General features: G+C 39.0%; 1 protein-coding gene across 3 annotated transcripts in view; it reads right to left on the bottom strand.

Annotated features, from left to right (window-relative positions):
- NOP14 (NOP14 nucleolar protein) overlaps nucleotides 1-25,865 on the bottom strand; it is a 34,074-nt gene that overhangs the window by 4,062 nt on the left and 4,147 nt on the right. For 2 of the 3 annotated variants that reach the window (XM_073342655.2, XM_073342656.2), the window contains 14 exons: nucleotides 23,531-23,665; nucleotides 21,889-22,030; nucleotides 19,699-19,844; nucleotides 17,864-17,998; nucleotides 16,060-16,182; nucleotides 14,872-15,003; nucleotides 13,130-13,433; nucleotides 11,705-11,835; nucleotides 11,348-11,433; nucleotides 9,385-9,520; nucleotides 7,601-7,702; nucleotides 5,312-5,465; nucleotides 2,854-3,013; nucleotides 188-335 (listed from right to left, as the gene is read on the bottom strand). In XM_073342655.2, the coding sequence (XP_073198756.1) occupies nucleotides 188-335; nucleotides 2,854-3,013; nucleotides 5,312-5,465; nucleotides 7,601-7,702; nucleotides 9,385-9,520; nucleotides 11,348-11,433; nucleotides 11,705-11,835; nucleotides 13,130-13,433; nucleotides 14,872-15,003; nucleotides 16,060-16,182; nucleotides 17,864-17,998; nucleotides 19,699-19,844; nucleotides 21,889-22,030; nucleotides 23,531-23,665 (2,034 nt within the window). Of the gene's footprint in view, nucleotides 1-187; nucleotides 336-2,853; nucleotides 3,014-5,311; nucleotides 5,466-7,600; nucleotides 7,703-9,384; nucleotides 9,521-11,347; nucleotides 11,434-11,704; nucleotides 11,836-13,129; nucleotides 13,434-14,871; nucleotides 15,004-16,059; nucleotides 16,183-17,863; nucleotides 17,999-19,698; nucleotides 19,845-21,888; nucleotides 22,031-23,530; nucleotides 23,666-25,865 lie in introns of those variants that run through there. The other variant, XM_073342657.2, reaches the window with a different exon arrangement.

The raw sequence follows: 25,865 nt of genomic DNA, 5'->3' as shown, positions 1-25,865 counted from the left end.
TGCATCATAGATTCATACTCCAGATATCTGCACACCAAATCCTAAAAAGAGAACATGCTTGACCTTTGAAAAAATATTTCACTTTGTTTTTATTTTTAATTAGCTTTACGTTTTTTGTTAGCACATATTGAGATCCCAGAATTTACTAACTTTTACATCAGCAATTAGGTTTTTGGGGAACATTTACCTGCAGTTGTTTAGGGTATTCACTCACTGGTATATGTTCTGTAAGAAGTGCTCTGATAGGTTGCATTATTTCATGGAAGGATGACAAAGATTCATACAGAGCTGCACATTTCTTAATGAGATCCAAACACACAGCTAGACATGATAACCTGTTAGAGAGATATATACAGCCATGTTAAATTCGTATCTGCAATAATTTTACTGCATAATTAGAATATGCAGATGAAAGTTTCAAGAGTTTCAAACTAAACAAATTATAGGCAGTGTCGATAGTGCCACCTATTTTAATGCGAAGCGTAAGGCAACCTTAATCAGAAAACCTTGTTTTCTGCTGCTTATAACTTTGCCAAACTAACTGTTTGGGCTGAAATTTTCTCTTCTCATTTCTGCCTGCTTCAGGCTGATTTTTTTTTTATTTTGGAAAATTCTGGCCAAATATGTTCAGTCATTTTCACGACTAAGGCTAGAAAAAATAGCTTGTTTTGCCCATGGTAAAATATTCTTGCAACCTTTTATTTGAAGAGCTCTAGTGTCCTCATGTTTTGGAGGAGGCACTTAAAATTTAGCAGAGGTTGGCTTTTGTGTCAGGGTTGTGCTATTTGACATCTTTGTGAAAATCCACTCAAAACTGGCCAAGTTATAAGCCTCTGAACAATTTCAGTTTGCACATGCTCAGTAGAGACTTCAATTGTAGTAGCTAAATTTCTGAACATTCCGTCTTGACTGAGCATGGCCCAAGCTTCCTAGAACTGCTAGTGCTGACTACACTATGCACATACCATCCTCACACAGAGCAGGCTCCATCCCCTTACATCTTCTAATGCTGACAGGACTCCACATGTGCCATCCCCACAGAGTGGATGGGCATGCTCCAGCCTAGGGCTGTAAGTGGCAAAGCCCAACTTTCCCTACAATGACTGCTCCCAACCAGAGGGATGGCAAGGGCTGGAAGTGAGAGCAGAGAGTGTCTCTCTCCTAAACTCTCAATGTTCCCTAGCTCTCAGGCAGCTTGGAAGAGAAATCTGTCTAATTTGAATGCAGAGGGGACAACAACAGGACTGAGGGGAAGGAAAGAACTAGATAGGGGATAAGAGGTCTGGTGAGACAAGGACTGGAGAAATGGGGGAGGCTGGAACTGGTTGGCCAAGAAGACTGGTATTGGAAGTCAGAGAAGGAAAAATGGTGGCGGGCGGGGAGGAAGGGAGACAGATCCAACCAGGAGCCAGGTAAGAACTAAGACTTGCTGTGCAAAGAGACTGGGACAGGGAGACAGTGATGGGGGGGAGACATGGCCAAGGGGATGGTATGATGGGATACTAGATGGGGAGGCCTCTGAGTTACTACAGAGAATTATTTCCCAGGTATCTGCCTAGTAGGTCTTGCCCACATCTTCAGGGTCTAACTGACTGCCATATTTGGGGTTGGGAAGGAATTTCACCCAAGGTCAGATTGGCAGAGACCCTGTGGGTTTTTCACCTTCCTCTGTAGCATTAGGCACTTGCAGGTTTAAACTAGTGTAAATGGTGGATTCTCTGTAACAAAGTCTTTAAACCACTATTTGAGAACTTCAGTAACTCAGCCAGAGGTTAGGGCTCTAATTACAGAAGTGGGTGGGTGAGGTTCTGTGGCCTGCAATGTGCAGGTCAGACTAGATCAGTGATTTTCAAACTGTGAGTCGCAACCCTGTGAGACGCATACTGTGTCACAGAATGTAAGGCACTGGGTCACGGCAGCTCTGATCTATTCTGAGCCCTCACAGCTGCAACTGAAGTCAATAGGAGCTATGCTTTGAATATATAAAGTACTATAACTTACTCCAAACAGTCAGGTCCCAGGAATCTCAAATTGGCACAGAAAATTAGTGGAAGCTTTTGACCATAATCTCCGTGCCTTAGTTCCCTGCCTGTAAAATGGGGGTAATATCACTCCCTCACTTCACAAGGATTTTGTGAAGATACATTCATTGATGTTTGTGAAGCACTCAGATATAATAGTGATGAGTGTCACAGAAAAGCACAGGAGGAAATTAATAATTCTGTCTTCAGAGCAGGATTTGAATAATGTGCAGTAAATAAGGCCTATGGCCACACAAAGAACAACGAGGAGAAACTATTCAGTAGCTGCTCATTACATAAATATCATCCATTCTGTGCACTGAACGAGGCTCGGACTCTGTGGAAAAACAGAATGTGATCATGTAACTGAACACTGAATCACAATGCATACCCACAACTGGGTCAAATTAAGGTTCCACAGGCTCTCTTAACTCTCGTAACTTCTGAGCGCTTGACTTTGCAATCCTAATAATGTTCTTTTGATGTGGTTATTTTTTCATGTAATCAAGATTTATTTGCTGCTTAAGGATCTGACCCGTCAAAATGTTTAACAACTCCTGTGGGGTGCTGAGCATCCTCAAATCTCACTTAAGCCAAAAAGAGTTGGGGGTGCTTAGCCCCCACAGAAAGTGCTCTGCACTTTGCAGCATCAGACCCTAAGAATGGTATATTTCGTTATTTAATATGTTACAAGAACCATATGATGAAAATAATTTATTACACTTGTCCACCCTCAGCTTTTGTCCTAGAAGGTAACATGCTTGACAGAACATTGTCACCGAAGTTACACAAGAAATAACTTGGAGTTTCCCCTTACATATTCTTCACATACCTGAAATGATTCATTTCTGTTTTGCTGCTTTCCTTTAATTTAGTCATAATATTGAGTGGCAGATTTTGCTTTTGCCATGTCTCCATATCCTTCTTATCACAGACCAAGAGTAATTCTGAATTTTTTCCTGCTGGTCTGAAAGGATGCACTGGAGTATAGCCTAAAAACACAGTTACAACAGTTATATACAGATTAGTTCTCACAATTAAAACTTAGTCTTAAAACATGAAAAAGTTGATTTATAGAAAATTTATAGTTTTATAAAGATCCTTTATTAAAATTAGGCTATTTCAAATATACACAACGCTAATCTTTTTTACAGAAACATTAGCCCAGTAATCAAGTCAGCGGGGGGTAGGGGAGAAAGATGGTGGTACCTGTAGGGACCAGAATAAGAGATCAGCTGGACGAGGGAACTTGCAAAGCAGTAGGGACAGTGACGTCAGGAAAAGTTTCACAGCACCCTGTCCTAAACTAATTCTCCCTGGGAAATTGCCAACCCTGATAAAGAAAAATAAATCTGTGCAATGAACAGGTTTTTAAGCCCTGCAGGCTTAGAAAGGAGCTCATTTCAAAACCTTTTAGCAATGAAAATAAAAATAATTCTATTAAGTTATTTATATATTATATTGACATTGATGCAAATGGCTCTTTATATGTATGCAAGAAGAGTCTGTGCCCTGAAAGTACAAAGACGACTCGGGGGTAAAGACAGATGAGGTTTTGGCTTTAAGGCCCCAATGCTCATGCTTAACTTTACTACTGTAAGTAGTACCAGTAAGTCAATCTGACTACTCATGGTAGTGAAGTAAAGCATGTGCATAACTGTCCACAGGATCAGGGCCTGAATGTTTAAATTATACTCATCTGCTCTACTTCTAACAGAATGGCAGACAGTATTTATTCTACTCGTATGTTTGATCAATATATTACCAAAGGTTACCTGCCTAATAATGACATTTCTCCTACAAAGGAAGAACAATGGACTTTTTTTTTTTTTTTTTTTTTTTTTAAAAAAGGGGAACAATTTTTTCTAAAGCCTTAAGTACATCTGAATCTGCATTTGAGACATACTCTCTCAATCTTTTCTTAGGATCTGTTCCACATCTCTTCCTCACATGAAAGGCAGATGGATCAGGCCCTCAATGTTAAAATAATGGAGTTATATTAAATTATGTTACCAGCTGTTAAAAATAAATATCAAGGAATTTATTGGTATGATAGCATATCAATATGTATCACAAAATTAGGTGTGAACTCATTTTTAAATATCCTGTGTTAACAGACAACCAAGCTGCCAGGACAATCATATGAAGGAAGTATTTGGCAGGTACGTGTCAAAGCCATATTAAATTGCACAGCAAATATGTCAATAGTTCTAATGTGAATTTCTAAAATATGACTGGATTTTTATACATGCTTCAAATACCAAAGCTTTAAAATATCTCACACAAAAATGTTGATATTCTATGTGGAAGTAATTAATATCTATATAGATTAGTGTTGCTATACCACTAACAGACATTTTATTTAACTTTCCCTCACCACACACATAATTAGAAACCAGCACTACTTGTTGGGAAGTTTCACACTGGTAACAATTTACAGACCTATCGGCGATAAATCATATCAAAGTTTGAACAATGGAGAAAGTTTTGCAAGCAAGCATTTGATTTCCATGATTCGGCAACAACTCTCCTCTTCCCCTTATTGGTGAATTACTGTCACTAAATTCCCTGACAAAGAAAAAAACGTGTCATCTTTGCACTTCGAAATGGGGCACTGAGGAAGAGTGCCCAGAAAAAGAGAGAGGCTGGCACGGAAATCATGAGCAAGTAGAAAAGGCCAAATTAAAGAGACAGTCAGAGATGATGTGGTCGCAAAGTGTTAAATATGAAGATTGCTCTACATTACAGGCCAGATTTCTCACTCTGTTACTATGAGTGCAAGGGGAGGCAAATCCAGGCAGGTATGCAAGGAGGCAGAATCTCAGCTTTGTGGCATACACCTTTCTTGTATCCTGATTGCATGGAAGTCCCACTGCAGTTCTTCTGGCATTCTGGTTAACAGGTGAGGAGTGGGTAGCATCAGCTGCAGTCTGCAGCATCAATTGCTACACCCACAACTCCACAGAAATTAACTTTATCAGCATTAACTCACACTGGTTTCCTCACTACACCATGGTGCCCAAAGGGGAAGGAGCTGTTTTTCTATGGGGGCTGGGAAGCAGTGTGGAAGAAGGCGGTTTCCACACAGATGGCGCTTGTGTCTGGAGGATCTCCTGGGAACTGCAGCATTTGAGAGCTTAGTTTCCTGGTCAGCTCAGGAGATCTATCTAGGAGATGACTTGGCCTTTCATTTGTAACATGAAGCTCTGAAGGTGGAATTTTTAATTGCAAGGAAGCTTGAGGTATAAAAACAAATGCACATTCATATTTATCATTCCAAGCAAACTTACTCTGTAGTCGTTTTTGGGGTATAGCTATGTGAAGCATTCCAACGAGGAAATTGATAAGTTCTGGTATGAATCTTTGAGACAGTGATACATATTCCAGGAACAAACAGCACACAAACAATCCTTTAACAACATCTTGTAGTGTCATGACTTGGCACTAACAAAAAATAAAAAAAACCCTGCATTAACATATTAGTATGAAAATTAAGGCTTTATGCCATGAGCAAAAATAACCTCTGATAGATTTTAATAAGTTTCACAAAAAATGTATGATCTAAACCACCAGTCATTTTTAGCAGCTTTTAAAAAAGCTAGCTAATACATTTTTAACTGGGGTCATTTTTAATACATGTTGTGCCTCCCTAGGAAAATTTGACACCTTACCTCATTGAAGGGAGGATGTGCAGAATTCAGTAGAAACCTTGCCAAAACTACTTTAACCACTTTTAACCACTAGAGGGCACTAAAGCGCAACAAGAATTACTTCCATTTTATATCTTGCCTTGTTTCTGTGATACTTATTCTATTATTTGCTCGTCTGTTAAATTTCGGTCCTACAGTTTGCATCGCAAGGCTGTGATGTCCACTTTTAGAAAGGAACTAAAGAACAACCAGATTTCAAAGTAACTCTGCACTTCCTATGAGACAGGAGCAACTGAAACTGGACATTTCAATTATATAAATAGGGCTTTAAGATTGAAAAATGAGACACTTCTGTTCAATATATTTTAATGTAGTTAGGCAAGTTCTGGAGGGACAGAATAGATATTTTATAAATAAAATCAACTATCCCTCTTAAATAAGAGCTATTAGCATATATGGAAGATAGTATCACTAATGAATTGGATCATGTACCCACTATATTCCATGACTCTCACAGACTTTATATACTAACAGAAGAATGGCTTTAAACTGAATTGTTTGGGTAACTCCATTTAAAGTAGCCAACTGTTGGATATTGTTCTGTCATGAGGCAACAGACCTAAAATTTCTGAACTGTCCAGGAAAGAGCTGGACAAAGCACAACACACATTTTGGGGAAAAATTCAGGACTGGAAGTGTGTTGCAGTCACTCTATAAATGATAATCAAGACTGGTAAAGCCACAGCGTAACTGGAGCGTGCTGTGGCTATACATAGGCACTCAGGGTATGACCTCCGAGCTGTTTGGATGTTTGAGGGACCCAGGTTGCAAGCTACAATAGCAAATCACTGTGATGCATCGGAGGTTGCAGGGCAGGTGGGGAGACAACCTCCGACTGGTCTGGATTGTACCCTGAAATGTCATAGGGGTGTACATTTAGTTTGAGCATCTATTATGATGTTCTTAAATGGTTTCCATTCAGTTTGCAGGCATTTCACTCTTGTGACTGTTTCTTTTAATTTCCTTTTAACTAGCTTCCTCATCTTTGTGTAGTTACCTTTTTGAAATTAAATGCTATTTTGGTGGGTTTCTTTGGTATTTTCCCCCCTACAAAGAGGTTCAATTTAATTACATTATGGTCGCTTTTACCGAGTGGTTCAGCTATATTCACCTTGGACCAGATCCTGTGCTACACTTAGGACTAAATTAAGAATTGCCTCTCCTTGTAGGTTCCAAGACAAGCTGCTGCAAGAAGCAGTCATTAGTGATGTCTAGAAATTTTATCTCTGCATCCGTCTGGAGGTCATGTGCCTAGTCAATATGGGGATAGTAGAAATCCCCCATTATTACTGGGTTTTCTGTTTTTGTAGCCTCCCTAATCTTCCTGAGCATTTCATAATCACCATCCCGGTCAAGAGGTTGATATTATTCAAGTATGGAATTTCAAGCCATAACAGATTCTATGGTACAGTTTGATTCATTTGTGATTTTTCTATATTTAACTCTATACTTCCTTTCACACACAGTGCCACTCCCCCAAAAGCACGAACTATTCTGTCATATATATTTTGTTCCCGGCTTTACCGTGTCCCACTAATTATCATTGTTCCACCAAGTTTCTATGATGCCTGTTATAGCAACATCCTCATTTAATACCAGGCACTCAAGTTCAAGGGTGGAGTTTTTGTATGACAACTCAATGGATGTGATCTTGTCAGAGTAAGGCTTTACTCTAAGTGGGACTTTACTCCTCAACTAAAAATATTTTCCTGACAGTTACTGATATAACACACTACCAAAACATATTCCTAGCTATTCTTTCAAAAAAGTTCTAAATATCTCTCTTAATCTCATTGCATTTTAAATTGGAGTATAAGACAGAAATGGAAGGATTGAACTTTATACTGAAGTAAAATATTACAGACATACCTTAGTAAGTAACTGACTCATATATACCAATGCAGGTGTTACTACTGGGTGCCAGAAGTCAGAGGTAGGAAATAGTATTGCAGTAATTTTCAAATAAATGAGCTGAAAAAAGGATAAAACAGATTAAGAAGTTAGAATACAGTAAATAACTTTCTGAGTATCTTAATTGGTTTTACATATAATGTGACTCTTGACATGGACCTGCTATGTAGTAATCTCAAGAATACTGAGAAGTAATAATTGATATGTAACCTAGTTACCGAGAGACTGTACAACATACTGGAGCAGTAGAATGTTTATTGTGTGTCTATACTGCTTTACTTCAATGGGAGCTGTTGGAAGAATGAACAGGCAATACAATGGCTCCCCAGATAAGGACATCATGGCACAAATTTGAAAGACAATGTGGGTGATCAAAAGGACTAAACAGCTTTTAATGAGCACTCTCCTTGTAGCTGGACAGAGACCTGGTTGGTGAGTTAAGAGAAGAGACCACCACCCTGTTGGTCTTTGAAGGTTTGGAAGCTCAGACCTACCAGGATTCCTATATGGAAAATGGATAGTTTTCTCTATAATGCTTTTGTTCTAAATAAATAATACTTTGCTCTAATAAGGCTGTTTGGTTACTGGATCTCAGAGTAAAATGAACTGCAAGCACTGAAGATAAGTCAGGCCTGCTGAGGCAATGATGGTTGATCAGAGAGGACTTCAGCCTATGGCCCAGTCTAAGAATTCCATCCCAAAAGATGAGAAGAGGTCAGTGGTTCAGTTAACCTGGCAATTGTGACAGTGACATAGTAAACGTAGAAGCTAGAAGTGGACACAGTCTTCCTTGATGCATCCACAAGCACTGCCCAAACCACACTGGAATAACGACTCAAGTAAAACCAACCTACCCAATCTTAAAAATCTCTTGCGTCTGCTAATTGTCTCCTCTTAGTCTGTTTTACTCCAGTACACTAATTACAGTCTTCACTCTTATACTACTCCATTAAGCCTGGAGAGATGAGGCAAGCAGTTCCCTCTGAATCAAACATTGACTTATAGCTTGTCCTTTTAGCACGTTATCAAACAATAAGTTGTCACTATTTTAAATGCATCCCATCCTGAATTCCCAAATATCCAACTGCCTATAGTTGAAGAGTCTATTCATAGATTTAGAATAGCCAATAGAACTGTGAAGCACTAGTAAAGAGCGATGATCAACTATTTCATTCCAAGGTCCCTAGTTTATTGTCTATCATATCTACATCTCAAAATATTATTGTATTACATCCATAGTTCTGTTTCTTAATTATGCAGAAAAGTTTTTGCACTGTAGAATACTAAATCTCTGTGGAGACTTTTTATTTTAAACAGTTTATTTAACTGAGAAAAAAAATATTCATTGATCAAAGATAGGAAGGACAACCTTGCCTTGCTCTAGGTGGCAGTAATTTTAGCAATGTTATTAAGTGTTGCATGGAACACGCAGAATCCTACGCTCAAGTCTCAGGCAAAACAATGTTCAGTTATTTTAAGACTGGATAAGAAACCTGCAAATCAGTTCATTTAGAATCAAACAGGGTTTTCTCCTCTCAATATTTCTGCTGCCATGCTTCTGTTCTGTAATATTAATTTATTTCAGGACAGGCAATTCAGGGCATAGAAAACCCACAGAAGCTGCAATGTGTCATATCTTGAATTATAAGCTGTGAAATGCAAAACAAGATTTAATGTCACCCTGGTATTTTACACTAACAGAAAAGGCAACAGACTTTTTAAAACAAAAATGTGTTAATTACCATGTCTAGCCCTGGAAAAGTTGCACGGCCTTTGACTTCAATCATTTCTTCCATGTCATGTGCAGCATCTTGGAGGACAAACTTAACGCAGTTACTTGCAGCTTCAGGAAACATCTGGCAAAGACTGTACAACGGCCTATTAACAAGAAAACACAAGTCACCAGGAAAAGTTACACCATTTATATTAATAAAGAACTATGATTTTTATGCATCTTTGGAAATGTTATTTGTGCGAGGCTAAACACAAAATGTCAATTAATACTCTGAATTAAATTATTTCTGCAGAAGACAATTAATGGGTGCACACATGTGGCTGCTAGGCTTTTGATTTACTAGATTGACATTTTTCATTAGGGCTTGTGAAATATACCCTCACTTATAGGCTTGTGGGTTTTTAAATATGAATTTCTAATGCATAAATATACTGTTTTATTAAAAAACTATGTTAAGGTAGCATGATCTGAAGACTTATTTCTGAATTTCAGGACCCTTAGAGTTATTGTGTCTAGATATTGAAGTAAATGGAATGTGTGTTCAGAATGCTCTGATGCTTAGACTCTGCTCAATAGGCAATGGGACAGTTTCATCAGCTTTTTGTGTTTTCCCAGATGTGGCATTTTAAGGTCATATTGTTATAAGGAGAAGGTGATAGCAACCCTTGTATTTAGGTTGCCTTACACCTTCCATTACAAAAGATTTCTCCCCCCCAAAAAGCTTTAACTCCACCATTGTTTGCAGCAGGGTTTTGGAACTGAGTAGGGACAAAGTCCTCAGGCTAGAGAAGTGCTTTTTTTGTCCCATGAAATTCCATTCAGGTTAAGCGGAGATGTAAATTGCTAATAATCATCATTTCTTCTCTCTTGCTGGCATGCCTCAGGAAAAATTTGTAGCATGCCAAAACAACACTAAACATTCTAAATAGTCTAGCCCATGCCACCACCAAAGTGATGCCAGCAGCATGTATGCTGTACAGGAAGCATCTGGGAGTGCTCAGATCAACGGAGGTGGTGAGGTGACAGGAGAGCAGAGCCAGGCTCCCCCTTCCCTGACCACAAACTCCAGACCAAGAACATGGCTCTAGAATCCCATCTCTATCTTCTAGGGGCAGGAGCCCTCCATCTCCCAGGGAGAAGAGTGCTAGACCAGGCCAGGATTCTGCCACCATCGCCAGGACATGCACATGGTGCTAGAGGCCCACCCTCCCCTCTGCGATAACAACCTTCTCCTGCTGCAAGCTAACACACATAGTACTGTAGCTCAAGTCTGCACTGCAATGCTGACAGTTCAAGGTTCAAATCCTGCTTATGATGCATGATGGGGAGATTGTTTCAGCTGAATAAAATTTTTACTCTTTCCTTAAAAAAAAAAAAAAAAATAAAAGCACACACCAGGAAATTACGTACACAAAACCCACCTCTATGTTGAAAGAAAATTATTCAAGTTGAAAGATCAATCACTCAAAAGTTAGGTCATGCCAGATTTACATGAATGCATTATGATACAGTCTCTAATTACCTGATCACATTTTGCACTTGGTCCCCCGCCTCATTGAGTGCATAGAATGAACACAGGACAAAACTAATGTTGCATGGGCAACCATAAATCTGGCATTGCCTAACTTTCAAATGCTTGACTTAGTAATCTAAATAACTTTCCTTTACAATAGTTTGTGTGTGTGTAATTACATAATTCTATAGCTCTAATACCTATGGAAGGTCTCATGCAAACTGAGAATTCTATTAATTTCCTTCTGGAATGTTTGAAGCTTTTTAATACAATTAATGACTAAGGCACTAAAAGAAACAACGTTAAAACACAATGAAGTAAATAGAAAGCCAGTAGCTTTCAATGTTAGTAGGATAATTTAAATTAAGTAACGCACTATGTGTTTTATTACCAGGCAACTATTTTTTCCCTTCGGACCACCATGAAGGGGCCACAGTCAACATGTTTTATTACTTACAGAACCAATTTGTCAATTGTTCTGAGCTCTGGTGGCTCCACAGTTGCTAATTCCCCAATGTACTCCAGAAGGAAGCCAAACAGTTTCTGCAAGAAACATACCATTTTAAAACCATTACAGTTTTTTTTCTTTGTATGTGTGCAGATATGTATTTAAATATAGATATTTTTAAAAGCATAGAAAAATAATGAGACAGAACATAGCAAACAAACACTGTCTAGGTTCTCCCATATGTACAGTTTGGATAAAGTTTTCTTCAAATAATGTGAATACAAAACCAATATATTTCAAATGGCTCCTTAAATACTTAGCAAATTCACTTTAGCATTCAAAGTTCATTTAAAAACTCAAACATACTTCTAACTTTGCTTTGTTTCCCACTGCAAGACTTGGATGATTGCACTTCTGAATCCTCTCTAGAATAACTAGTTGTTCTTCTATTATTCTTCCAAACAGTAAAGATTTAAGTTTCTCATAGGATTCTGGAACTATGATAAAAATAAAAACAAAAATCAACCAATTGAACTTAAATATAAATTAGAAAATATTTACTATGTTAACAAACTTTTGGAAAATAATTATTTCAAATCAGAACAGAACAATAAAACTGCTGGAAACATTTTTAAGTTAACATATTTAAAACATTAATAAAAAATTAACATTCTGTTATTTGAGACATAGTATGCAAGCATATAGTTAAAGACTGGATTGCACCACACACACACACACACGAGCAGAGCTAAAGCTCAGTGTCCTTTTACCCATAATTCTATATATTCTGACTTGTGTTTTTATAATAGCACTAACTGTGTAATTTTAAAGTCACAATAACCAAGCATTCTCTATGGAACATATAAGAAATATAAGAGCCTACTCACTAATGGAAAAAAAAAATACACATATGCCAGTTATAGTGTTTTATAAAACCTTAACCATTTTATTTCCTTAGAGTTCTTTGCTGGATTCAATTTAAACTACTATATTCAATGTATGTTATTGTTTCACCTGCCATCAAATGGAAACTGCAAACACTCTGGCAAAGTGGTGTGAATGGTTGTCTAATTTCAGCATAGCTTGTTTAAATACTGTACTTCAGTATTCCCTACTGGCATACTAATTTGGTGAAATATTCAGTTAACAAGAATGAATATCCTGTACAGCATGCAGAATAGTTTCCTTTCTCCACAACCACAGATCTATTCTAAAGATAAGCCCCACAGTGTTCTATTACAGACACTATACGTTAAGAATGGGCAGCATACCACTTCTGTGAGCTTCTTCTGAGACGAGCAGACTTTATTTCAGACACAAAGCACACCTGTTCCTAGCTTTCAATACATACTAGAAAATTATTGTCTATTCTTTTCTGCAAGACAACACCACTCTGTGCAGGCTGTACGTTTGGTCTTGAGGCAACACTGGGCACAATCTTACATGAAACTTGATTTCAGTCAAGGCTTTTTGTCTTTCACTTCTAGGGATGAAAGGGGCAGTAGAAATAGCCTACTCAGCTCCTGGACAGAAAAGGATTTTCTCATGCTACTCAGAGAAATTCTGCTTGCTGACAACAAATCACGTTTTCAAGACATGAAGAGTCATGTCCAGTACTCGTTGGCCAGAAGGAGTACAATTAAGATGTGGAGCCTCAGATACATAATATCAGGGGTAGCTGTGTTAGTCTGTATCCACAAAAACAACAAGGAGTCTGATGGCACCAGATACATAGGGCTCCAACAAATTGACTGAACAGGTAGAGGGGGATTTTGTTTGTCGGAATCTTACCAGTAAATGTGTAAGGAAGCTCAGATCTGGCCGCTTCTATCTTAGCATTTTCTTCTTCCTCACTTTGCAATTTCTTTTCATTTCCTTTGTGTTTCTTCTTCTGTTCTTCATTTGCAGTGACCTCTTCCTCACTCCCCATGTCAGATTCAAGGTCAGAGGGACTATCTGTAGCATCATCTTCCTCAACAATTGCTTCTTCCTCATCTTCTCTACCAGGTTCTCCCTCATTTTCTTCTTCACACTCTCCCTCCTCTTCTTCATTCCCACCCTCTTCCTCTTCATTTCCAACATTTAGTTTTCCACCCTATTAACAGAGAAAAGAAACCATACAATAGCTTACAGGAATACCGTTGGGTTTAAAATTATAATTTAAAATAACGTCCTTACTTGTGTTACTAGAAATACATCAGATTATGACCCTCTCATCTCTGAATTTGATACAAGTTGAACCTTATTTAAAATCCACTGGTATATCAGGTGGATCAGTTGGTTATAGAAGGAAGTTTGGCTCAGACAGTACACAGAAGACAGGGTACCAGTTGTAGAGGGAAGATGGATCAGTAGAAACCAAGAGGAAGAAAGCTGGGGTGGATTGGGAGCAATTGAGCGACAAGCAGTCAGGTGACATGCAGGAAAAGCAGCGCTGGGGATGGAAAAGTTGGAAGATGGGCATCCAGGGAGCAGTGTGTGTAGCCGAAGAGTTGCACCACAAATGGAAGACTTCAACTCTACTTAAAAAGTGCCTTCTGTGGGACTTTTGTATGAATAGGACAAGGGGGATTTTGCCCTTAATATGGGTTTGATCCCAAGATGTCAGAAGCCCCAACAACTTGACCTGAATAAGAGCTGAGGGTGGGCCAAATTCTGTTCTGACTTGCACATTTTGTAACTCAACTGTTCTCAATGAGATTACAAAGGATGTAAGACAAGGAAAACTTTGCCCCTAGAATAAAGTTTTACTACCTTTTATTCCTGTTGGAAGTGTAGAACTAATATTGACCCTGGAGATGAATCTCTTTATAGTCTGCCTCATACACCATACCTAGTTACAGGATCTTTACTCCTGGTGATTATACATGAGGGTGTTTGTCAGATGCCATGTATAATTTGCAGCAACCGAGCCCTTTTTTTTTCTTGTTAACCAAGTATATTTGATGTTGAGAAAACGAAAGACAAACATGAAACGCCACTATGCTGTTTTTACAGGGTCATTTTTCAGAGAGTATAATCATTCAGCTAAACCAATGCACTCAAAACACAGTGATCCCTCCATATGAAGGACAAAGGTGACTTTATGAAAGCTCTGATCCTCTGCTGCAGCTAAGAGATACACAGCACAACTCAGGGGAAGGAGGAGGCGGCATTTAATAAAGTTTGCGTTGTCACTTTTATGATCTCCCAGAACTGTTGTGTACCAGTCCGTTCCTTCTGGGTGAAGGGAAACCACATCTATAGCCCTTATGCTGGTTGCATAGAAGTGGATGATATAGGAGCTACAATGCTGATTACACCACCAGATGACCTCCCTACACAGGGGTGGTTCTCTATGCTGGCCTTAGGCTGCTTTACATTGCCAGCATGACCAAACCAGCCCTACTTCAGGGAATGAAGTTCAGGTGGAAAGTGCAGCACCTAGATAAAAATAATAAAAAGTGAACAGAAAAGGGTTCTGTTTCATCTGAAATGATTTTCTCTTCATTTCAGTGATTTTGAAAGTCACTATAAAACAATCAAATTCTTACTTTATAAGAAAGTAAACGTCTGTCATCTTTATCCAGGATGAAGCCATCTGCTAAATCGTCAGCTGACATATGCTTGGGTTTCTTTTTGTTCTCCTGTTCATCTTTTCCATGCATTCGACGCAGTCTATCAGCCTGTGATTTAAAATAAATTCAGGGGAGGGACAATATAGTACACGACCTAAATTACTTTGTATGAAAATTTTGGAGAAAATACAGATAATTAAGAAAAGAAAATCAAAGAGAAAATAAATTCTTAACTACCACTATTCACCTAGCAGAAGGGAGGAAGGAACAATAAAAAGCAGAGACATGATAACATATTAGCCTGAACTCTTGAGTTTCCTTGTTTTGGTGGGTGGGACTAGTAAATTAGTCTGACTGTATATATTCTAAATTGTACTTGGAAGGTGTTGAAATAGATCATTTATCAAAAGCCTTGTGTATCTTTGGTAATGAAATATTTATTTATCTACATATATTATCTTAAATACATATTTCTGTTAATATATTATTTACCAGAAAATAGTAGCTTCTTTAGAGTTTTATGTTTCTGCAGTGTGCATGAGTATTTCCTGTATTTAAAATGGGTTTGAACAAAATATAAGCTTTGAAAGGAATTTTAACTCTCTGGGAAACTGATGCACAGGGAGCACTGAGCTCCATATTGTGTAAGGAACATGCAAACCTTCCCAAGCAAATCCTACCCCTCCACAGAGCAGAATCACGTCAGCGCAATTGCCAGGGGACCCTTTGCAGCTACAGGAGGGAAGCGTGCAGGATTTGCCCAGAAGTTAACTCAGCTCCTGTGCACCAAACAGGCTCATCTAACAAAGTTTAAGCACATCTTTGGTCTGAATGATATATAAAAGATAGTCAATGTGCTACTTGTTTTTAACTGGGGGGAAGGGGGAGGGAATTAGTTCTCTTGCTATGTAATCTCACAAGCAAAGTATTCAGCCCATTTTTTTTTAATAGTCAAATTAAAAATCCATGAAAAAAAGAAAGGGTAAATCACGAGATCAGTGTAGTGATGCAAATAGTGCCATTAGAATAGGGGACTTATTCTCAGATTTGTCTCCTGCAATTTTTAGTATGACTGCTTTCAAATTGAGGTTAAGCAATGTCAAAAAACTATAAGAGGTCACTAGCAATGGGAGGGCTACAATACAATCTGAAACACTCTGGTACCTCTAATTTCTGGAGTCTTTCTTGCTCCTCTTTCGCCAACTCTTCCTCGGTCTTCATCCTGTCAGAGGGTTGCGCCTTCATCTCAAACCCAAGTTCTCGAACAATCATATCATACTCATCAGGCTAAAGAAATACACAATTTCATAATTAATAAATATATTACTTTCTGTGCTTCTCCACAGAAAGCCCTCTGGCTCGTTCAGAAATGACTATGATTGGCTCTGGAGAAGGCAGGAAGGAAGGCCAACACAATACAAGGTTAAGGGAAAGACTAATGGGTGGCAATTGAAATTCATGAAGACTTCCCCCTCCAGGAAAATTCTCATTCTACAAAACATACATACTTCTCAAAATATGAAGTCATAAGAAAATATATCCCTTAAAAAATACAGACAAGATTTTTTAAATACAATTATAACTTACATAGCACTTTATATCTTCAAAGCATTGTACAAAACATGAGTTACATCTCTGTTATGAAGGCATTAACCTCATTTGACAGATAGGAAAACTGAGGTACAATTAATCAACATGCCTAAAGCCACACTGCAAAATCAGTGATAGAGATGAAACTGGAATTCAAAAATTCCTAGTTCCCAGTCACACTTGTAACCCACTGGACCATGCCACTTGTCTAAAAAATTAGAGAAATAAGTCTGACAAAATTTTCCTCTTATACTAAACCAGATTATGAATTATCTCCCAAACTGCATACGAATGCAACAGAACACCACTGATTTACATTTTCTCTAGATCCAACAGATCTCAAAACAAAATCCACAGGGGTCTCACATCTCAATTTAACACCCATTATGCCGGTCCCTAGCAAAAAACCTGATCAGTTATTCATGGAATAATAGATTTGTCTACCTGTTAGAATTTCTGGGTTCACTTTCACAATGAATCTACCCAAATCACTAGTATTTTCACCCTTTTTAAAGTCTCAAGAGGGATTTCATAGGCCAACTGAGGCAGAAGTGAAGTTACTGCCACAGAAAGCTATTGCTAAGTTAGAGAATTTGTGTATAAAAGACATATCAAAGGCATTTACAAAGTCAGCCAATGTCCTTTTCAAACAGATGTTAACTTGTCAGGAAAATGTTGGTCTTAAAAATAAACCAGAATATTGTTCGCCTTTTTATCCAACAAGGAATCTCTCTCAAATTCAACAGCTAATGAAAAAGGACAAAGGGCAGCCAGAGTTATGATGCACTTACTGGGAGTATAAGTCTTAAAATACTTAATATGAATCCTTTTATTTTTCTCTAAAATTAGTATCTACTAAGATCCTTCCCACCTCATAATTCTGACATGAAACTCCCTCAAAGGCTGTAGAATTCTTTCAATTTAACTAAAACACAGGGCATTTACACCTCTACCCTGATATAACACGGTCCTCGGGAGCCAAAAAAAACTTACCATGTTATAGGTGAAACTGCGTTATATCAAACTTGCTTTACCTCCTGAGACCCTCTGCCCCATATCCAACCCCTCGGCCCCGACCCGGCACCCATAACACACTGCTCAGAGCAGCGTGTGGGAGCCAGACATTCTAACGCGCTGATCCACCGGAGCGTGCAGCCCCGCCCCCCCAGAGCGCTGCTTTACAGTGTTATACCCAAATTCATGTTATATTGAGGCGTGTTATATCGGGGTAGAGGTGTATTTTTAATATTTTAAAAAGAAATGATCAGCTACAAATAACTAGTGATCAACTTCCCCCTTCACTCTCAATCACTACTTTGGTTCCAGTACTGGTGTCAAATCAGTTGCAACAAAACAAGCTGTATTGCCAAAACCTTACCTTGGGTTTCTCCTCTTTATCTTTCCTCTCTGACTTGGGGGTTTTGTGGGAGAGAAGGGTTTGGATTTCTTTCCAGTCAGTGTCAAGTTTTTCTGTGAGTTCCAAGGCATTCTCTCTCTGAGTTTGTCTCTCTCTCTAGAAAAATAAAAATATGTATACAACATAATTATTGTTCAATTGGTAATGTATGTAACTGAACAAGGAATACTCCTGAGGGCATTCTGCGCCAAAATAATTAAAAATTTTGCACACAATATTTTAAAATTCTGCAAATTTTATTTGTCAAATAAATGTGGAGGCTCCAGCATAGTATTGGGAAGCACAGGCCACTGGCTGCACAGAGGTGGGAGATCACTGTTCAGCTCCCCTCTGGCACACAGACTCAGCAATGAGGCTGCACCCAACCTAGACACAGTGCAAGCGCAAGGCCTGCCCCAGAAATACCCCAGGGCCCTGCCCCTCCGTGCCAGGTGCATCAGTTGTGGACAGGGAGGCTCAGCAAGGCAGGCTCCAAGTACGGAGGGGCTTAGTGTGGGGGGATCCAGGTGTGGGTTGAGAGGGTTCTGTATGGGGCAATCTGGGTCTGGGCAGGATCTGGATGCACAGGGGCTTGCTGGAGGTGTTCTGGGTGCAATGGTAATGCAACTCTGCATGGGGGTCCAAGTTAAGGTAATTGGGGCTCAGCGGGTGGGGGAAGGGTCTGAGTGGGGGAAGATAGAGTTCGGCAGGAGGGTCTTGGTGAGGGGGTCCAGATGCTGGGGGAGTGGGGCTCAGTGGGGCGGGAATCCAGGTGGCTGGGGCTCGGTAGGGTGTGGATCCAGGTGCGGGTGGCTCGCTGGCGTGGTCCAGGTGCAGGGGGAGTGAGGCTCAGCAGGAGGGTCTAGGTATGAGGGGGGTCTGGATGCATGGGGGTTGGGCGGATGGGGGAGCAGCTCCCTATACAGTGATCCTCCTGCAGCTGAAGAACAATGGGCGCAGGAAGCAAGAGAGTTTGCAGACCTTCCTACAGCCAGAGTAGAAATCTGGGGGTGGGTCTCACACGGCCCCAGATGCCGTGCAGGGGAAGAGGAAGTCCTGTCCTCCCCAGCCCAGCCAGGACTAACAGGTGAGCCTGGTGTAGGGTAGGGGTCTTCCTCAGTCCCACCCCATGCCCCACAGTGATTTACCCTTCTGCTGACTGCCCTGGGCACCCGAAACCTTACTGCTGGGGAGGGTTTCATGACCGCTCTTGGGGCTTTCCTTTGCTTCCCTGTCAGAAAGTCATTTTTCTGCGGGGAAGCAAAGAAACCTGCAGGGGACATAATTCTGTGCAAGTGCAGTGGCGCAGAATTCCTCTAAGAGTAAAGGAAGATCACCTGCAGCATCAAGAGCAAATGAGGTCCATATATAGTCAAAACCTACTATATAATAAAAAATTAGTTCATATCAACTCCTACTTTGCAGCGTTAAGCACCCTTGGCAAAGGAAGTAGCACAAACAGGCAATGGGTGACTCAAGGGCAGAGTATGGCAAACAAATCAGCCACACTAACAGAGTTCATCGGTGGAGGATTTGGGAACCTACAGAGAGGCAGACGCTCTATACAGTTTTCGCAAGGTAAACAGTGTCAGGTATATGATCTTTTGGCTATATATTTAAAAAGCCATATCCCCTCTGCTTACTGTGCCACCAATATTCTTCTCCTGTGAAGAGAGAGGAGTGGGTGGTTTCCAGGTCCTAAAGCGGATAATGGTTTTATTGAATGTTTTTTGTCTTCTGTAAGTTTTCACATGGAAAATGATGTGGTACTTAATGTTGTCTGTCCAGATTTTTTTATTCAAAGGCTATAAACTCACCTTCTCTTGCTTGGATTTGGCAATCAGCTCTTCAATGAGCTCCTTGCGAGATTTAGGTTTTTCCTCCTCTTCATCTTCTTCCCCAGTGAGTGCTTTCCTACGAAGAAGACCTCCACCCCCTCCAAAGTGAGCAGCAGTTAGCTCAGCTGAAAAAAAGAGAATTGAAAGGATTAATGAATCTATAGATTTATGCTCTCCTTAAGTTATTGGGTTGCTATTTCCTTATTATTAAAGGCACAGGAGCAAATGATGGATTCCATGTAAGAATAAAATAGCTAGTTAACCAAGGTTTAAACCCCATTTCTGCTGATAAAGCTTGATGTTTGGCCTAAGTTAAGATAAGACTTTTCAGAAAAGGATTCCCACCATGACCTTGGATTTCCAAACTTTGTTAAGTTTCCTTTCAAATACACACAGGCAAAAGATACTTTTTGATTTAAGACAACGATATAGCACTTTTTATCTGATGGCCTCAAAGCACTTTAATATATTAAATTAAACCACACAACACTAATTTTAAGATAAGCATTATTATTCCTATTTTACAGACAGAGCACAGAGAAGTCAAGTGACTTGACCAACATTCCAGAAAAGGGCTATACCAAGAATAGAATGTGCTTTAATCACCAGACATTGACTGTGTTTAATTTGTAAGAGCACATGAACTTAGGCTCCAGTCCCGCAGATATTTAGAAACAATTAATTTTAAGAACATGGGTAGTTCCACTGGACTACAAACAGGCAGACCAAGGCTTCAGCTATCACAAGGACATAAGCCCTATGAGAGGAACCTAGGATAGTATGTTAGTCTCAGCAATGGATTTTTTTGCTTGTGTTCACTGTCCTAACTTTCATGTAAGACAATTTGTGTGTTCAGTGGTTTTACTCAACGACTACCCCAAAAAGAAATAACCTGAAAACCTGTTTAAAACAAAAATTTTTATGTAACATGTTTATAATCTAGTGGGCTACAGAATTAAATATCTATTTTTTTCTTTAAAGCTATCTTTCATCAAGTTAAAAAGAAATCAGCTACTGTTTTAACACAACTAAGGCCATGATCCTGCAATTTGCTTTGCTCAGGTGCAGTAGTCCAATAGGGCCTACACTGCATGAACTCCTACCACTTACTCATTAGCATAACATTCACAAACACTATTGCAAGAGGTGTGCACATTTCTATTGATATTAAAGACATAGATAAACTAAAGGAAGTAAACAAAAAGCAGCCAGGTTGGCTTTTACCTATCTATCTAGTGAAACATAGCTGCAAACAACCTTTATTCAGTGAGCAATATTTATTGATATATGTAGACCTCTCCAAGTCAAGGGAGATACTTGCATAAATATAGATTACTCACATGACTAAGAGTTGCAGAAACTAGCTCTAGATTTGCCAAATAGAAAAGATAAAAATCAGTTTGGAAAGAATTTTAATTTACATTACCTATGAACAGCTATACCCAAATGACCAGATTGCAAACCCCTTTCTCACATTAGTGAGCACTTATTGACACAAGAAATCCCACTGACTATCTGTGTGAGTAACTGCTCACTATTGTAAGTAGAGGGTTCATAATCTGGTCCAAAGAAATGTAAGAAACAAAATGTTATTTGTTTTAACATGGACAAAACAATCTATTTTCCCCTAACTTTGTTCTGAGAAATGGCTGCCCTGTTTGTGCTGAAATTTCCCCCCAAAAACCAATTCAGCCCCAGGTGTGTGTGTGTAAAGTTATAAAGCAACTGAAAACATGGTCTTCTTATAATGGAATATATCAGGCAGCCTCAACTCCGGGTGTTCCTATTGGTGCCACCTATAATGTACCATACTTGCAAGCATCCTGGCATCTCTAAATAGTTGATTTTAAACCAGAGTTTATTTTAATTCTGAATGCACTTACTTTAAGGATAATCCATATGTGAAAAGTCAATTATGATGTGATGAAATATTATACACATTTCTTAAAATCGTGAATGGTTAAAAATTTCAACAATATTGGCACTTATCCAGTTCTAATCACCATTTTCTATCAGACTAAAGAAAACAGAAGGCTGATTTAAATCTGAACCTTTTCTTTACATTATTTTTCAATGAAAGCAGGGTACACAACAATTCACACAGCTATATTAACAATGAAAATTACATTGGATAAAAATGTATTAAGGTATCAGTTTGATTTTTCTTACCTGACAATATTCCTCTTTCTTCATTATCACTGTCGCTATCAATAACGTCATTAAGTTTTTCAATATCTGCTAAAGATTGGCCATAATGGGTCAATTCTTCATCTTCATTGAGATTATAGATACTTTTCTTTTCATGAGTTTGCTGTGAAAAATAAACCAACCAATTTAGTAATGAGACATTTTTCAGATTAATATCAGTTAACGACAGCTAGTCAACAAAGATTTATTCCCCCCAAAAGCTAATATTTTCAGTTTAGACTAGAAGAACCCTATTTCATTTCTCTGTTACTTTAACAACATTAACAAGCCTTCAATTTCATTCAGATACATTAAAGCGAGTAACTGTGAGCATCTCACACCAGTTTTTACTCTCCATTAAATCCACCGTAGAAACTACAGAATTAAACCAGTGTAAGTAAGTGGTGAATCAGGCACAGTATTCTGGGGAAGGGCTTATTTTATTAGTTAAAAAATGGTAAAATTACTACAAAAGCAAGCTTAGATTTTGTATATGTTAAAAAAAACCACTTTTTTTAAAATAAAACATTTCAGACTTAATAACCACTAAAAAATTAGTTAACCTTTCCAATAACAATCTTATTCCTAGATTTTTCTGCACATGGAACCATGCTGCATAATTCAGGAGTCCAAACACGATATAGATGGAAGTAGTATTCCAAACCGATTCCACTTCTTAGAGCAGAGGTCCCCAAACTGTGGGGTGTGCTCCCAGAGGGGGGCACGGAGGAATGTTCAGGGGGTGCGGCTGAGGCCTGGGCCAGCCCCCACAGGGGGCAGGGAGGGAGCACCACTGAGCTTTGCTCCTGGCCCCAGCTGCTGGCCTTGGCTCCACTGTCGGCCCCGCCCTCAGCTGTGGCCCCAGTCTTAGCCCCCTTACCCTGTTCACGTCCTCCCCTCCCGGAGCACTGGCCCCACTCCTGGCGAGGGGGGAGAACAAGGGGAAGGGGGGAGCACGAGGTAAAAAGTTTGGGGATCACTGTCTTAGAGTGGTAAGATCATAAAATGAGCTTCATAGGCCATCAAGGGAAATGGCCTTTTTCAGGAGTGTCGGTAAGAACATGAAATAGTGTTTAATGACAATGAAAGAATTTACATTTTGTGGGAATGAAATTGAATTTTGTCTAGTTTAACCCCCCCCAAAAATCACAATTTTGTAAATGTTAAAATAATTCAGCTTTAAAATCTTTATTTTGGATTGGGCTGGTCAAAAATTTTCTGGGCAAAAACCTTTTTAATACAAAAATTGATTTTTGACAAAATATTTTTTTCCATGAAAAATGTCTCCTTTACATATGAAAAATCAAAATTTTCTAAAAGTCCCCAAATCCCCGACAACCAAACTTTTTCTTATTTCCACCAAAAATTCTGAAATTTTCTATAATTTTTTTTATGAGCTCTAATTCTGGAATTAATTTAGATCGAATAAAAGGTGCAGATAGGCTTTCAGAAAACAGAATGTATTGGAGTAAAAAAAATGAAAGTTAGGTATGGTTGACAGGTTATAGGTTTTGGTATAATCCTTAGGGGCCAAACAATGTATTATTTACAGAAAACTTTGTTTGGCAAATTAAAAATTTCTACATCTACTTTTTACAAATTATTTTTCATTCCTATACTTTACCTGTCGTTCCAAAGAGAACCTCTTCATCATCTTCTCCTCTGGGCTTATTTTGGTATTATATTCACCAAAACGCTTATCTTTAAATACATTGGACTTTTCCCGTTCTTTGTATTCTTTCAGCAAAGTTTGTGTACGCTGAAAAAGAGATCAAAGCATTAACTTAACAAAAGCACACCTGAAGCCAATGAATTAAGGCCTAATTTATTCAAACACAAACACATATACACACTGAATATGAGAACACTACTGTTGACTATAAAAAGACCAATTCTAATCAATCCTGTAAAATTATTTTTTTTACCCTTATTTAATTCAATGATTAGTATACTTTATTATACTCCTAAAACAACTATAAACAATACCAATGAAGAACAGTCATCTCAGTCCAGCTCATCGTGTAAAAGAAAGAATCTATCTATATATAAAAAACCTCAAGCAGAGTACTAGCTGCAACCATTGTCGGCAGCCTCAGAGGAGAGCTCAGTAATCGAACGGGTACAGATACTGAGCTACCTATTTCACCCTGAAAACAGACCCTCTAGGTCAGCAGTGAGGTATATTTGGCAGGTCAGAGGAGGGAAATTTGGCAAGCCGGTGTGGGGATGTCTATATTGTATCTGTTTTGCAGATAAACAGAGAGCTACACCTCTTTCTAGTGCTTTTAATACAGTATCTTATATTAGGACTTGATTTGTCTTTTTTCTTAAAGGAAAAAAACCCCACAAGTGCTTACTAAACAAGACATTTAGTTTACCAATATTAACCATTTAAAAGTTTTGTAAAACCCAGGCCAATATTAAAGGAGGTGGGAAACTAATTTACCATCTCTTGCTCTCACATTGCAATATCACAACCGATACATTTTCATCATCAAGCTGGTTACCTTCAATATTAGGTTCAAAAAGGTCAGTGGCAATATAAAACATTAAAAAAAAGTTTAGCTGATTCCTGGGGAGAAATACGATTGTTAATTATTATTATTATTGTGAACTCTCAAACTATTATGGGCAGCAAAATAGCTGAAGTTTCTAGCTACAGCCTTTTACGCTCATGTCACAGGTGCAGAATCTGCTGATGTAAGGATTACTAAATAATGAAAGTCTTACTTCATATGAGATACTGTAGAATTTATGTTCCCTTTCCATCCATTTATTTTATGTACATGTATATAATTTTCAAGGAATTTTTAACATGATGCAGTTTCTCTTTGTAATATTTTTGGCCAAAACCCCACACTTCTCCATCTTGACACATATTAGAATCATAGAATATCAGGGTTGGAAGGGACCTCAGGAGGTCATCTAGTCCAACCCCCGCTCAAAGCAGGAGCAATCCCCAATTAAATCATCCCAGCCAGGGCTTTGTCAAGCCTGACCTTAAAAACGTCTAAGGAAGGAGATTCTATCACCTCCCTAGGTAACGCATTCCAGTGTTTCACCACCCTCCTAGTGAAAAAGTTTTTCCTAATATCCAACCTAAACCTCCCCCGCTGCAACTTGAGACCATTACTCCTTGTCCTGTCACCTTCTACCACTGAGAATAGTCTAGAACCATCCTCTTTGGAACCACCTCTCAGGTAGCTGAAAGCAGCTATCAAATCCCCCCTCATTCTTCTCTTCCGCAGACTAAACAATCCCAGTTTTCTCAGCCTCTCCTCATAAGTCATGTGTTCCAGACCCCAAATCATTTTTGTTGCCCTTTGCTGGACTCCAATTTTTCCACATCCTTCTTGTAGTGTGGGGCCCAAAACTGGACACAGTACTCCAGATGAGGCCTCACCAATGTCGAATAGAGGGGAACGATTACGTCCCTTGATCTGCTGGCTATGCCCTTACTTATACATCCCAAAATGCCATTGGCCTTCTTGGCAACAAGGGCGCACTGTTGACTCATATCCAGCTTCTCATCCACTGTCACCCCTAGGTCCTTTTCCGCAGAACTGGTCCCTAGTCTGTAGCGGTGCATTAGGCACCCTTTCATTGATTACCTTTATTCACAGTAACTTTATCTCATACAGGGCTTCTCAAGGGTTTTCAAAGTATACACGATGATAAATTAAACAACAGTTTCCCTTGTGCTGAAGTATTTCTCAGATAGATTTGTTTTTCTTTTGAAGGAGATCTCTAAATTCTGTTTGCTGATGGATGGTATATACCAGGGGTGGCCAAACTTACTGACTCTTTGAGCTGCATACAACAATCATCAGAAGTTCAAAAGCTGGGGTGCACCTGCCGGGGTTCAGGGCTTCAGCGCTGCGCCTGCTGAAGCCCCAAGCTCTAGCAGGTGCCTCCTCCAGAACTGAAGTCCTGAGACCACCCCCATCCCTGATGGTGAG

This window comes from Lepidochelys kempii, chromosome 4, assembly GCF_965140285.1.
Source record: "Lepidochelys kempii isolate rLepKem1 chromosome 4, rLepKem1.hap1, whole genome shotgun sequence".
Lineage (NCBI taxonomy): Eukaryota > Metazoa > Chordata > Testudines > Cheloniidae > Lepidochelys > Lepidochelys kempii.
Note: the sequence above shows the minus strand (reverse complement) of the source record. Positions and strands in the feature narration are given on the sequence as shown.